The sequence below is a fragment of the Parasteatoda tepidariorum genome, chromosome 1 (genome assembly GCF_043381705.1).
Source record: "Parasteatoda tepidariorum isolate YZ-2023 chromosome 1, CAS_Ptep_4.0, whole genome shotgun sequence".
Taxonomy (NCBI): domain Eukaryota; kingdom Metazoa; phylum Arthropoda; class Arachnida; order Araneae; family Theridiidae; genus Parasteatoda; species Parasteatoda tepidariorum.
In genome coordinates, this window is record NC_092204.1 from 10023622 (window position 1) to 10040135 (window position 16514).

General features: G+C 29.4%; 1 protein-coding gene across 1 annotated transcript in view; it reads right to left on the minus strand.

Moving 5' to 3' along the window:
* Window positions 1–4711: 4711 nt before the first annotated feature.
* LOC107454139 (whirlin protein dyschronic) overlaps window positions 4712–16514 on the minus strand; it is a 370134-nt gene continuing 358331 nt past the window's right edge. Inside the window, exons 11-14 of the mRNA XM_021146525.3 lie at window positions 15108–15365; window positions 12478–12609; window positions 9450–9701; window positions 4712–7240 (exon numbers count right to left, since the gene is read on the minus strand). Of these exons, the coding sequence (XP_021002184.2) occupies window positions 9459–9701; window positions 12478–12609; window positions 15108–15365 (633 nt within the window). The 3' untranslated portion in view covers window positions 4712–7240; window positions 9450–9458. The remainder of the gene's footprint in view (window positions 7241–9449; window positions 9702–12477; window positions 12610–15107; window positions 15366–16514) is intronic.

Sequence of the window (16514 nt, forward strand, 5' to 3'; positions counted from 1 at the left end):
AAAAAAAAAACAATAGAAAAGATGTAAAAAGAAAACAAAAAAAGAAGGAAGGAAACTTTTACAATTCTAGTTATTCGTCGCCAAAAAAGTGCTGAACTAACGTTTTGGTAAATGGGGTGTTTTAAACTTATCCAACAATTTGTTGCTGCATGCATTTTTTCCCCACTTGACTGAGTTTCAATGAAGAGAAAGGAGAATCATTTACACCCCTTTTACTTATCTCACTGGGTGGGAACCGTGGTCGAGTTCAAGTGAAAAACCTTCCTTCTGAAAACTGCCGTAACAGGGGAACTCAAAATCTCAGACCCTACCGGAATGAAAGAGTTAAACTGAGTACTTAAATCCGAAATTCCAGTATACTCCAGTTTTACTATAAAAATTTCGAATCAAATTTCATTTTAATGTATTTTGTGTGTAAGTTATGTGTTGAACTTTACAGCTTTCGTAAGAATGATATCAATTTTTGAAAGCAATTATAGATAATTGAAATCAATATGAGCGATTAAAATATAAAAAGGATTTGCTTACTACAAAAGGATTTGGCAGCTACAAAAAAAATAAGTGAGTTATACTATCTCTTATGATAGTGGTTTTCTGCTGGAATTAATCCCACAATTTCGTGATATCCACACTTAAATTACTGAAATTCTAGTAAACCATCATTCTAAAATTCATCATCTATAGCATACCTGCCAACTCTTCCGGATTTTATTTTCATATTTAAAGTGGTAGTAATTATATACTATTTNCTATAGGATAGTGGTTCCCAAAGGGTGTTCCGCGGAACGCTAGGATTCTGTGGCTGAGTTCAAAAGGGTTTTATGAAAAGAATATGCATTTATAAGACAATGTGTTAAAATTTAAATTGTTTTGATTGAAAAGTTTGATCTCCTTCACTTTTACGCTTTTATTTCAACGAAAACCATAATTCAGCTAATTTTTTAGCAATTACAATAACTAAACACTCGAATTCAGAAATAAACTAAGATGCCAATCCAGCTCTGCAAATTCAACTGTCTGACGAAAAATATAAACTTAAAAATATTAATAAGTCGAGATTTCGCTGCAAGAAAAAGGAGGTTTTAAAGATTTAAAAGGGATTTTAAGGATGAAAAAATTGGGAACTGCTGCACTAAGAAAATATTATCACGACTTTAAATTTAAGACATGTTTGAATTCCATAACCACTGAGGGCAAAATAATATTTATCCAGTTATTAATATAAAATGAATGAAATATATTTCTTAATATAAAATGAATGAGCAGTTCATAACCACCTAAGTGGGACCAAGGCTTATGATTTGCTCATTTTTGATGACAAGAAAAGAGGGATATGAAAAATATTTACGTAAAATCTTCAAATCCATTTATTTTCTATTTTTTTGAAAAGCAGAAGGAATTATAACAAATAAATTTTGAAAATTTTAATTTGAGAGTAAAAGTTGGAAGAAATTCTTAACACTAGATTGCTCAAGGAAGTCCTTTTGACTGCTTATTAATTTCAATTAGAAAAACAATGGTTTATATAATGACACAATTTCTTAGAATTTAGTAACTTTTATAATTATTTTTATAATTGATGTTTACGAATAACTTGTTATATAACTGAAAATAATATCAAAAATATTAAAAATTAATTTAAAATTATTTTTTATACATTAGTTATTCTTTCACAATGCAGTCATTTTGACTGCTTTTGGGCAATATAGATATTTTAGTCTTTCTAGTACTTTCGAATATCTATATTGCTAACGTACATTGTTCTTTATGCAAAGTTTCCATTTATTATTAGTATAAAATATTTATTATTTGTATAATTATTTATTATTAGTAAAGAGGGATTTGTAAATATTTATTTATTATTAGTACATAGTATTTATTGTTATTAAAAAATAGGAAGCAAACATATGAATTTTTTCAGAAAAAAAATAAAATGGCAGTTGTTGCGATTTTATAGTTAATAGATAAGGGAGGGTTTTATAGTTTGTTTATATTTGGTAAACAAAGGGTAAGAACTCCGAAATGGCTAAAACCATGTTTACAAAAACCCGTTAGAACTTCCATTAGGACACAAAAATATCCATTCGAAAGTAAACTTAATATTTTGTATTAATTTTTAAGTCCTCTCCCCCTAAAATCACAATACAATTGATGATATTATCTCCATCCTGATAGCTTGCTATTATCGATAAGCAGTTTCTTTCACGTTCTATTCATTCAAAAAACACAGAGTAATAACCCTGTATACTTAAAAGTACACTGTACTTCATTATAAAAATGTATAAATACAGTACACATATTAAAAACAAATATCACAAACAGTTTAAATAACCTTTACCAGTGAGTTGTAAAAATATTTTGTTGTTAAATACTTTCTTTTTTAAGTTGCTACGGAACAGTTTTTTTTTAATGCAAGAGATTTTTTTTAAGAAAACACTTTGCAGGAATAAAACAATATTTGTATTTAATTGTTTAATTTACAAATGTAGGAGAAAACTTATTTTTCATAGAAGCATAGTTTAAATAGATTTAAACATAGTTTAAAATAAATACATGGTATTTGATAAATAGAGTATACAAGGGGAATAACAGCTTTAAATGCCGATTTCAAAAAAATAATTAATACTGTACAGATAATATAATAGTATTAATCAATAATTTGTTATTTTGATTTCAGATAATTATGATTACTATTGTAATCATTGCAGATGATTATTGTCATTCATTACCATGAATGACAATACTCAAAACCATGGTTACTAGTAATCACAATTACAACCCATTGATTACTTCAGTACTAGCAACCAAAGAAATATTTTCATGTAATACATATTTTCTTAGCTGTTGATGGTGAAATAAATATTTTTCACGTTATTACATGGGATGTTAAAAGTAAAATGCGATCTCAAAAAAAAAAAAAAAGCTCAAAAATATGTTTAGTACTTCTCAAAAAATAAAAATTTAATGAAAATTTAGAAAAAAATGGTAGTTAAAATAAATATTTCTAAATCGTTATAACTCGAAATTATACAAACAGCTTAATTCAAGTTTCAGATTTTATTTGCAAAACATTAATATTAGCACAATTTAAAAATTTCTTTATTTATAAACTTTTTTCCTTTCATAACGAAAATCTTATAACGTCACTTAGTTGATACATTTTGGATGCACATTGTAGCTGCTACGACTAGCAAGTCATATTTAAAAACAATTGATTTGGGGTTTAAACCTAACGACGTTGTTAATGAAAATCTTTTATTAACCTCTTAAAGTGTATATCTCCATGTATGACACACTCTGTATAAAACGCCATATAACTATTTTTTTACCATATTCTTCAACAAACTCAAGAAACATGACCATCAACCAATATAATCTACTGCTCTAAATTTCATATTTTTACATTCTGCATAGTAAATGTTTGTCAACACGTGATCGTACAGACAGCATCATATTAGCAACATTGAAATCATAAAAAGATTTTGATTCTTATATGCATTCAAAATCAATTCAAAATTTTAATTGCAATAATGGATTTTGAGCATCAATGACAAATAATAAATAAGAATTTAATAGATTCACAATTTCCAATTGCAAAAATGAGAATTATATTCATGTTTTTAAAAAAACAATCCTATCTAAACAATTAATTAATTTAATTCCTTATTCCATTCTAAACGGAATGGAATTCACGAATGGAATAAATATAATTCCATTTGTAAAAATGAGAAGTATATTCATCTTTTTAAAAAAACAATCCTATCAATTAATTAAATTTTAATTCCCCATTCCATTCTAAAAGGAATGGAATGGAATTCACAAATGGAATATAATTTCATTTGTAAAAATGAGAACTATAGTCATCTTTTTAAAAACAATCATATCAATTAATTACATTTTAATTCCTCATTCCATTCTAAATGAAATGGAATGGAATTCACGAATGGAATTCACGAATTTCATTTGTAAAAATGAGAATTATAGTCATCTTTTTTAAACAATCATATAATTTAATTACATTTTAATTCCTCTTTCCATTCTAAATTAAATGAAATGGAATTCACAAATGGAGTATAATTTCAATGGTAAAAATGAGAATTATAGTCATCTTTTTAAAAACAATCCAATCAGTTAATTACCTTTCGATTCCTCAATCAATTCACAATCACACATTTCAGATATAATAACAAATTTTAAACTTCGATGAGATATGATACTTAATAGATTAAAATTAAATATATTCACAAACATCCTGTGGGAAATTGAGAATTATATTCTTGCATTTATAACCCATCTTTTCATATTTAAAAATATTATATATGTAGCTAATTTATATCTTCTAATCGGATAAAAATAGATAGAATCATTAAAAAATATTTTTTAGATATGTGAATATTAGGAAAAAATTATATTTAATCCATGCAGTGATTCATTCTTTAAAAAAGATATTTTGAAATATTCTTGTATATTTTATGTACAAATAGTATTATCACTTATACTTGAATTTTAAGTCGTTGTATTAGCAGTTTAGCACGATATTTCTTTCAAAAATTATATATTTTACTAAGTTACAATGTAGCCTGCATCGATTAAATGCAAATGGGTAAATGTAACTCTAAGTCATGTTTTTGTTACTATAAAGAATATTTCTTTTTATAAATTTATCAGCTTTTTCAGTATAAATCATAACGATATAAAAATCAAAATATTCTTTTTTTTTTAAGTTTACCAAAACTCCTTATGATTTTTGATTTGATGAATTTGGTACAATATGATATGATTTCGTACCAAATTTACGAAATGATTTGATTTTCAAAATGCGTTTGATATGATATTCAATCTATGTAACCACGATTAAGTCGATAAGTGCTAATATTTACTAGAGTACGCAAACGGACATGTGTTTTCTGATGTATTTGAATATTAGATTAAACACTTAATTTTAAATAAGTATGAAATAGGAGAGATGTGGCTTTTAAATAACAAAACAAATTTCACTGATAAATAAATTTTTAGAAAGTGGTGGATTCAATGAAATCTCCAAGACAATCGCTGATTCAAACTATGCAAAATTGTGGTGTTTTCCCTTCGTTATGTCTTAGATACATTCCCTCAATACCATTTATATTTCACAAGAATTACTTAATATTTAAATGAAGTACCCATGAACATAGCATTAGCTAGGAAAATAGTGAGGATATCTAGCATGACATAAGTACTGTATAGTTCAAGATATAATATCTAAAATCCACACACATTGAAACTACATCCTTAATCAAAGGTGTTTAATTAACATTGGTCCTTGTACATCTATACAGTAACAATGAGTGCAATGCACTGCATGAGTCTTGCATGAAATCATTAAGAAATTTCCAGTGGACCGGAATTCTGCAACAAAACAACTTAGTTGAGAGGAAAGCCTTACTAAATATGTCAACCTTGGCATAATACAAAATCATTATCTTCTTCGAAGCAAGAGATACTAAGCATATTATGTTTCATTTGTTGTTATGTCCCAAAATTATGCTAGTGTGAAAAGGAACGAGACATGCTTTTGATGACGCCATTACTTTGAAGAAAAAAACCACATAGCTCAGAAAAGGAGACACAGGGTCTATTTAAAGTCTATCTAAAGTCTTTCTGCAAAAAAACCTTTCACGAAGTGTTGTGAAGACATGAGAGTGCTTTCTTTGGAAGAAATTTCCCAGAAAGCAAGTAACCTTACAGCAATCTTGAGTCGGAATTTTTCTTTTGTTGTCACGAAAATGGTTGTATTAAAAACCTTTTTTCAATGAAGCAAAAGTATTGCAGTTTCAAACCTTTCATCCAAAAAGGATTAAAAATTATTTTTTAACTCTTTTTTGAAAAGTATTGCCACTTAGGTAAAATGGTCACTTAGGTGCATAATGACAATTTTGCTGACGTCACACTAGCGATAGGATCAAATTGCATCGTCCATTAAAATTTCATGACAAGGTGGATTTTAGCTGAGCATACATGTTTATACGAAAATAAACCTTATAATTACCTATATTTAAGATTATTTTCACCTTAAGACTAGCTTCATTAAAGGATTTTTTAATAATTGAAAACCCTAAGTCAACCTTGATTTAAGGTTTTTATATAGAAGGTTATTTTCCAAGGTTTTGGATGAGGGTAATGTGTGTTGAATAGAGCAGATTGTCTCAGATCTCGTTTTAAGGTTAGAATGTTTACACATAAACCGCATAACAAGCCTTTTTAGGTTTACATTAAAAGGTTTTTGCTGAGTTAAAATAAACCTTACTTTGCTATCTGGGTTGTTGGTAATTTTTTCAAAAAATTCATTTTATCTAAAAGCCACATTTCTCAGTACAACCTACTCTTTTTGAATTAAAGACATTTACAGCACTTGTTTTTTTCCAGAATATAAATTATTTTTATATCGTTAATAAAAACAAAGCGACACAGTATGAGCATCTTAATGAAAAACACATTGTGAATAAAAATTTACTCAGTATAATTAAAACAAATGCTAGAAACGTTCTTCATTTTAGGGTTATTTTTAAACAGAAAGGGGTGAAATACAGCAGTAAAGAATGTATCAAATACACTTTAAGTCTGAGAAATATTAATTTCAAATTTCTTTCTTAAGTACTAGGAGCATTCGTAGTATATACAAGAACTAAATATTCCTTTCATAGATATTAATAGTTAAAAACTCTAATAGATATTTTCCTTTATATAGATTTCACCCAGTCTTCATAAAAAAATAACATATCTTCAAAAATAGGATATACAGAAATGGCTCATTTTTAAATATCAATTAATGCAATATTTACGCACATTTAACAGTTTTGCTGACATAAAACAGTAATAGTGATTATGCATATGTATGATACAAAAACACTTATACAACATGATACACAAAATAAAGCTCTTGATATGTTCGTGATGTGTTTCTTAAAAGTTCGGATTCCCTTCAAACTTGAAATACATTTGCAGAGAGGGTTTAAAGATATGATACATCAACGGAAATGTTCCAATAAACTGGATCTGGTTCATTGACGGAAATTTTCCAATACTCTGAATCTGATACATCAGTGGTAATCTTATGCATCAATAAATTGTTTCAGTTCTTCAGCTATTTAGATTGTTATTCCTTGTCATGGATTGGTGTATCAATTTCATTATTAGTAGTATTAAATGGTTTGAGTCGATGAATTCTGATCCTCAGAACTTCTGAAGTATATCCATTTACCTAAAAGAAATTGTAATCAGCTTATAGATAGATTTTTGTTCATATAAAATCGAAGCTATTAAGCATTAAAGTACTATATTTTTATCATATGGTTTTATTTTATAACCGTCGTTGTACAGCAGACCCACATTTCTGGGTTGACGACTACTAATGCTCGGTAAAACTCCGTAGCTTTTTGAACCCAATTCAGGAGACAAGGGAACTCCTGGATCAAATAGTGGGAAAAATTTTCCTTCGAGGAGAACTTTTTGATGGAACTAACCCGCATTTGCATTACATGGAGAGGAAAACCTCCCACGGTTAGCCTGATGGCAAAGGGACTCTAACCCATGATCCGTCTATCACTGAAGATATTTTACGTCAGCACTGTGGTCAGTGCAAGCCGGATGCGGAATTTCTACCAATCAGCCATCGCTCGGATTTGAAACCTGTTCTCCTCATTGGAAAGCGAAAGCTCTATCCCCAGAGCCATTGCAAAAAATAGCGAGAATCATTGAATTTAAATATCTTGGAACAGTCAAAATTAAAAATTAAATGAATTTTGAAATTGATTACCGCTTGATATTTTCAAACAATTAATTAAAAATTAATTTTTAAACAATTAAACATTTGCGAATCCAAGATCAAACTAGGATCATTATTAATAATAAAAATAAAAACAGTATTAGAAACACAAACTAGACCAGTAGTCCTCTACGGTTGGACATTGAGTAAGCAAACTTAAAGCAGACTACTAATTTTAGAAAGTTCTACCTAAAATTTTCAGCGCAGCCTAAAAAAATCAGGCGCCAGGCGAATTATTTAAACTCATGAAATTTACAATCGATGTTAGGTAATCAGAAATTGTAAAAATCATAAAATCGAACTGGATAAGGTATCTTAGGCACTAATAAAGTCCAGAAAACAAAAACCACACTAAGATGTTAACGTTCTATAAACCAGGTGAGATATGAAAATGGGTTGACTGCCACACATAATGACTTTGAGAAAGATCTGAAAACATTCAAGGTGACGAATTAGAAACAGCAAGCATCTGAAAGACTCTGTTGGAAAGAAACTCGTTGAAATGTTCTTGGCCTGATTTGGGCTGTAGTGCCAGGTAGAAGAAGAAAACTTAATTACAAATTTTATTTCTCTGATATTGTTTAATTTTAAAAAAACTCAACTATGCGACGCGTATTATTAAAATTAGATAGAAGCATTTTTCGTTTATTTTTTTATTAGGTTATTTGTCGTTAGTTTTTCTATTAATTGATAATATTTATGTATTAATAGTGGTTAATTCGAACTATAACTGAAGAGGGAAAAAAGCGAATGAATGAGCCAGCGAATAAATTAACCTAATATTAATCAATTAATTAAAAAATTAGATTGAATCATTGAATAGAAGATGTAGTGAAAAGGTAGATTAGAAAGTTAGTGAAGAATTAAATACACGAGCTAAGATGAGTGAATCAGAGAATTAGGAAATCAGAGAAAATTCGAATAATGTAAATAGACGAGACGGTGTGTAGGCGTGTTATACCTCCTGAGACCAGAGTTTTAAATGATGGAAGAAAATGAGATTTTTACTTCGAAATACGTGACTTAAAAGAAAATATAAATACAATGAAAAAAAAAACTACATTTAATTATTTTCATAATTATTCTTTATAGCATAAAAAATAATATCTTTAATTTTTAGCATTATTTAGACATTGTAGGTGTACTTTTTAAATTTTTGTCTTGAAACAAAATTCACTATACTCAAACAATACCATATTTATAAAACTTATAACGGGCCGAAAGGTTACTAGAATCAAATTTGTCATTGTAATTAAAAATTCCAACCAGCCAGTGCAAAATAATTTATATTTTTACATTGACAATCGCTTTGAAAATCATACAAAAGAAAATCTAAAATATTATTTAATTGGTTTTATAACACCTCATTTTTTTAAAATGTCGAATCAATTTGTAACTTAAAAATCTTACGCTGCATATTTATCCCATTCCCATATTGAGCTTATCAACACCGTGATAGAATTTCGACAAACTTCTGAATATCAAATCAAATACCAAATTAATTTAAAACTTAAAAATCTTACGCTGCATATTTATCCCATTCCATATCCCATACCATATGAGCTTATCAAACAGTGATAGAAGTTCGATCAACTTCTTAATATCAAATCAAATACCAAATTAATTTAAAACTTCAAAATCTTACGTTGTATATTTATCCCATTCCCATGTTGAGCTTATCAAACACCATAATGGAAGTTCGACGAACTTCTGATTCCACATTTTTATTGGTCTCCATGACCAGGAACTCAACTTGATCTCTGTCAGTGTTGTAGAAAGCGTGAGCTATCAGTTGAGCAACCTCGTGGTGAGGCTTTCGGCTCATTTTGATTCCATCCACTTCCAAAATCACATGACCCACTCTTAGTCCACCGGCGTCAAAAGCTGCACCAGAGTTCTAAAAAAACAACCAATTAGAAACTTTTCAGTATTTTAGTATATCTCCATAGTTTTATAAGTACTATGTAATTATAGTAAGGAATCTGTCTCAATTGGGAGGAAAACACTGCCTACCCCCATGTGGTAGAGCTCTCATTAGGTTCTTACCACAGATAATCATCCACACCACCTGTTGCACACAGTTCACTAATCAAAATAAGTTCACTGATCAAAATCCAAAAATGTGAAGAAGATGAGATTGGGTGAAGAGTTATCTGAGGTAAGAACCTCATGAAAGTTTTACCTCATGGAGGAGGCTGTGTTTTTTCCGAAAGCGGCAGAACTCTCATATTTCTCCTACTATAGTTCCTTTCCACTAGACGTTTGATATCTCTTCCATTGACATGCATTTCCTTAAATTTGTCATAAAAAACAAAGATGCAATCAAATTCTTTCAAATCAGAAGTGAGTATGAGAAAAAAAAATCCAAACAAGTTTGATGGTCTGATGATCTTAATGTTTCCAACAAATCAATTTTCATTTGCCCATTGTATTTTTGCGCAATCGAACAAGTTTTGGTGTTTCATTGGCATGTTTTTCATCAGTGATTCATCTGATTTCGATAGCGTTTTTGTTCTTCTCTAGCTTTGCGAAGCCTAATATGTATACTTTCTTGACTACTGTGACAAGAATTCTAAATATATATAATACGGAACATCCTGTGAAAAGTGTAATTTTATGTAAAGTTGAAGAATTTAATAAATTTATACATATTGCAAGTGGAGTTGAAACAAAATATTCTTCAAAGAAATGTAATCGGTTGCACGTAAACTGCAGCTTTTTTTTCAAATTGTGTTTAATCCATTAAAGATTTTCTTCCTGATTTACCATACTTCACAAGTTGTTTTTAAAAAACTATTGGTATCCACATTATGATGACCTACAGTAGTACTACGAAATATTTCACGAAGATCTTATAACAATTGTTTTAAGCTTTACGGAAAGTGTTCCTTAAGAATTAGAGCTTTGAGTTTACTAAGAGGAAGAAGATATACCTGTTGAAGATGTATCTCTATACCCTCTATTAAACTGCAGTTATGGAGTTGACAACGAGCAAGATGCTTTAGCATTGAGAACTATAGCATTTTAAAAATGTTTTAGTCCCTATTACTTAGCCAGAATGTGCATGAAATGTTACTATTTTAGAATCACACTAGTACGCTCTTTTTTACTAATAGTTTTAAAAATGTAATACGCAGGATGATAATAAATAACCCCGGAACATACTACAATATTATTACTTTTTAAAGTATCACAACTCAACTTTCTCATAAAAATTTTCAATATCAAATGCAAAACTGTAAACATGCCTCATCAATTTCTGATATAGGCCGAAACTCACTTATATTTTGAACCAATCTTTGCATATGAAATTTTTGTAGAGTGCCTAAATCTTATGAGTTTTTCAGGATTGTTCTACAAACATGGGTGACATAAGTCTTGTAAGTAAGGTGGTCATTTATGTTCTGTATAAAAGAAATGACCACCTTACTTACTTCACCGACAGATCTAAAGACAGTGATGAAATATGCCTGGCACCATTCTTCACCGTTTTTAGAGCTGTGTTTTGGAACAGAATCCTGTTAGACGGTAAAAATGTTCGCGAAAGAACTTTTGTGGTCTAAGAAGCATAGTTTCTTTGAAAATGAATTCTAGGTAAGCTTCAATAAAAACATTCTATTTCAAGTTTGTCTAAGTCATTTCTTTATTTTGAACAACAGTGCAGTTATTCAATTAAGCTGCTATAGTATTTTTTTTTTGGCTTGTCTCATTATTATGGATTCTTGTGAAACATCAAGAAATATCAGATAATCCTATAAAAAACATGATATATATTGTACAGGGTAGTCTATTTTGAACGCTAATAAAAAAGAACACAGTTTGAGATAAAAATGGGCAGCTTGCTGCATTGCTATTAGAAAACCAATAAATTTTGAAAAAAAGAACATAGTGTTAAAAACAGTTTTCAATTTCACTACAACGTGGCGCTGGTAGCTAAAACCTGAGTAACAATATTGTTAATATAGCTGCCCTTTGAAGCAATAATATGCTTCAAAGTCAGTTTTTACGTGCATTACAAACGTACAACGTGCATTGCAATGCCAGCAAGAGTTTGAGGCTTTGTTGAAATTTTAATATTCGAAATATTAGTCTTTCTATAGAATAAACCATGTTTGCACAGCAAACTTTAGCATGAACGTACTCAATGAGACTTCAATGAAAATTAGTAGACGTTCTGTCTGTATTCCTACAGCGGATTGGAATACAGACAGAAAGTTGAGAGGTGGCGAACCTAGTGTCGAAATTTGGAACTGTTTTTAACGCTACGTATTTTTCGAAATATATTGCTTTTCTATAGTTTGTCTAAAGTTAACTCTCATAGCCACTCGTCTGAACCAGTGGCGGTGACTATGGTAACGAGGTATAACTATTTCAAGTAGGGGTATGGGGTCATTGTTTAGGACAGGTGTGAGAAAGGGAATCTTTTTCTTCGGTCTATTGTGTTAGCCCAGAGTGAAGAAAAGCTACCCTCCCTTAAATGAGCCATTCTTGTTTCCATAGCAACAGACGGTCTTAGACTTTGTGGAGGGGGGGGGAGTTCTTACCGTAGACAAACTGTAATAACAATGCAATGAGCGGCTTGATGTGTTTTTGACGGTGTTTTTTTTCTTCTTTTTTTAATTTGCGTCCAAAATGGGTCACTCATTTGGTGAACACCCTGTATATATGCTTACGTGAATACTGATTATTCTGGGTAAAGGTTGTGTCGTATCTACGCCGCCTTCAATAGCGATCCCCAAAAGTGGACGAGTTTTCTTGACGATGATTCGAAACTTTCCATCTCCCTCTGGAATCGTTCGATGACCCTGGAAAAAAAAACGGAATAAAATTACTATTATGATGGCTAATCCGCAATAGCTCTTAAATGTGTTTTTCGAAGATCTTGTATTAAGAGTAATAAAAAAACTACATTTTAAACGATATAAACACGAAGTAAAGACCTAACCATCTTTCTTTATATTATAACCGGCGATCCAATTCTGACTTCACGACTACTTTTGGTAATGGATCTGTGGTGAACCACCTTCTCACCAGATGGCGATGAACTCTGCTCGCCAAGTGGCAGTGCAAAAAATTTCCCTCAACCTTTTTATAAGATGGCAACATCTTTGGTGTTCAAACTTTAGTTTCCCGAATCTGGCAGCAGCTGAATATAAACATTCATTCGGGCTTGCTGACCGGTGAACATTCACCTCTTTTAAAAATGCTGCTGTCGTTAATCATGTTTGTATTTTTACATTGTAACTTAATATGATTTTTTCTTTTTTTAATTATTATTAAACTGTTGTGGTTATTAATTTTATTGAATCAATTTATTTAATATTATTTAATCTAATCACCACAGATCGTTAAAAGTTGTTTTTTTAAAATTTTATTTGTAAATTAAGTGGGAGTAAAGATTAGGAATCTATATGATGGGGGCAGAGGGGATAAAGCACTCGCCTCCCAAAAGTGTGCCCAAGTTCGAATCCCAGCTGCGGCTGGATGACAAATTCTGCTCTCGGATCACACCTAGCATAGTGCTGATATAAAATGTTCTAAGTGATAGAAGGATCATGGGTTAGAGTCCCCTTGCTATTGGTAAAACAGTTGGAGGTTTTCGGGGTTTCCCTCTCCATGTAACGCAAATGCATTTTTGTTCCATCAAAAAGTCCTCCATGAAGGCTAGTTTGTGCCAATGCTTGATTAAAAAGTTCCCCTGTCTTCTGGGTTGGGTTCAAAATTACAAGGATACGGAGTTGAAATATAGGTGAAAACTCATTATAAGGTCGGCAGTTCTACGTCGGTTATTAAATATTAATAAAATAGTTGTACATAAGAGCTTGGACTCTCTAAAGAAATCACTTCAGAGGGAATGAGATGAGATCTTGCGGCCCATTACTGAAAATTTCAATAAACATTTGCTGCTCTGCATCGCCGCAGAAGCCAGTTAAATTTATTATAAAAATATGAAACCAATTAAATTTATTAATTGGCAAAACCCTACTCTTATTATTATTTCCTTTATTTTTCTATTTTATTTATGTTTAATTAAATTAGATTAAAAATCGTTTGTCTATATTTTTTTTTCCTGCCTAACCCTGTATAATGATACGCTCCGATATTCTCAATAATTGTGATCCTTTAAATGTTTTTGAATTCAATTAAGATTCGGTGAAAAGTTCAAACGTATTATTTAAATTAAAAACTTAACGAAATTCAAGGAGCAGCATTTTTGAAGTTAAAAAGGAAAGTAACTTTTATAAACTTTATGGAGAACAATAAATGAAATGATTTATTAACATTGAATTTTGATAGTTTTATTTAGTTTTATTTCCAGTAGTCGTTATATATTTTGGTAATAGTGATTTTTATTTTTAATTTTACAGTTATTTTTTTACTTCACTCCAGTGAAGTTTGGAATAATTAGCATAGTTTTTTTAAGACATTATTTTTTTTTAAAGTGATTTTAATAAGAGAAATGATTTTAATCAGATTTAAATAGATTTAACTGAATAAATATGAAAGCAATATTATTAATTATTGGCAACACCACTGGGAAAATTTATAATTAATCAATACATTAATAGTATAATGCACAACATCAAAACTTTAACAATCTAAATTTAGATCTCAGTTTAAGCTTGAAAAATTTTTGAAGTGCAGAGTATTACAAATTTTAATTTAGAGCATTAAGTTTTATATTTTATTAATTACATGTTGAAATTTATGATATTTTGAATAATTTATTTTCCTTGTTTTCTTACGAAGCAAGAAAATATGATCGTGTTACAGCGAAATTCAATTTAAAAACTACAGAAAATATTATTAAAAATTATTTAATTATTTTGATCTAAAATATAAAACTCTAAATAAATAATCTTCAATTTGATTGTCGTGTCAAGGTAAGTTATTAAATTGATGATGAGACCTCACACACTATTATTTATTCAAAATTATTGGTTGAAAATTCATAATTTTCTTTAAAAAATTTTGCATCTCAGTTTCAAAATAAAATTTCAAAAATATTACAACTAAAAAAGTGTTTAATTTTTAATTATTAAATTTATCACACAATTTTTACTAATTTTAACAAAGAGACTTCATATTTAATGGTTTTTAATAGTTTATGCAGACAAAAAGATAGAAGATAAAAAGATGAAAAATTATTGAGATGAGATTATTGAAGATAAAAAGATGAAAAAATTCTGAATTAATTTACCACATTAATAAACGAAAATTTCATAGGATATTTCAAATAGTGATTCGCGAAATATTGTTATATTTTCTTATTGGATGATAGATGGCAGCACCAGCTACTCACAGGCAACCTAACAGAAGCACTTCTGTGTTGATGCATTCTCTCCATTTGTTGCTGTTTCTTTCTCGCTTGTATAGCATGGGGATCAGGCAGTGATCTGTGTCTTCTAACAGTGATGTGGGGTACTTGAAGATGCTGTTGGGTGCCGGGTGAGAGAGGGATGTGTACAGGACTTAATCTTGGAGATCGTGGTCTTGGAGAGCTGTGACGTTGGGTTAAGGCAATAGCTTCCAGACGAGATAACACGGCTCTGGCAGCATCCTGTAATAAAAATTAATTAATAAATCAGAAAAATAAATTAATAATCTGGGTTCAAAAAAGTGTTTTTTGTCTAGATAACTAAGGAAGTTAATTCAAGAAAAAAGACAAAGAGAAAAATATGAAGTAAAATTTTAATTAAAATTCACAATTAAAAAATTTTTATCCTACACTATAAAAAAAATTTATTTCAGGACCAAAACACGATACTAAGTTACTGAAAGCATATTAAGGTGCGAAATTGTTCCACGTCAAGGTTTAAGATGAAACAAAGTTTCGTATAATCATGTTTCAGAAGTTCTGTAAATTGGTTCAATTTGGCACTATATTAAGTTTGCAGTATATTAGTTCATTCTTATGGTTCAATAAGCCCCATAATTTTTAACAGTGTGGTAATGTTACACTTTGCAACGATGGAATAAAATGATTACATAAATTACAAAAAAAATTTGAATAATATAGTTAAAATATTTATTAATAATAATTTTTTCACCACATTTACTTTAGCATAACGCTTAACATGCTATCGAAATGTTAATTTATTATAACGTTAACAGTTTCTAAACGTCATTACAAATTATAACAAATTACAAGAACTTAATTATGTTGGAATTATAAGTAGCCACGAGCTCTGTATCGGAGTAACCTTTATAGTATTAAACCTGCTTTATTTTTTTTTAAAAATCAAATTTAGGCCGATAATATTAATGAGAAGCTTTTCAAAAAAAATTTTTTTTGGTTACAAATTCGTGTTTTTAGAAAATGGGTGAGGCAGTTATTTAAGTTTTTAACTGTCCTCTCTATTAGCTTTATTTATTTCTTTGTTGTTTCATTGAAATAACGTAAGTGTCAGCGAAGTTTAGCAATCTCAGTCTAATATCAATACTAATAAAAACAGAGTCTGATTATTATAATTATTGGATCATGTTTTATCGTTTGCGTTTATTACTATGATAGTTTACGACTCTAATACTAATAGTTATCTAAAACAATAACAATTAGCATTAGTTGAGTCGTATATGATTTTATTAGTAGTAATATTAGTTAGGTAGTATAAAATGGTTATATGTATTGATGTTCACTAGATCTTTCTAATTGTAATATTAATAAAAATAATTGTATTTTAATACGTTCCAGTTATATATATATATA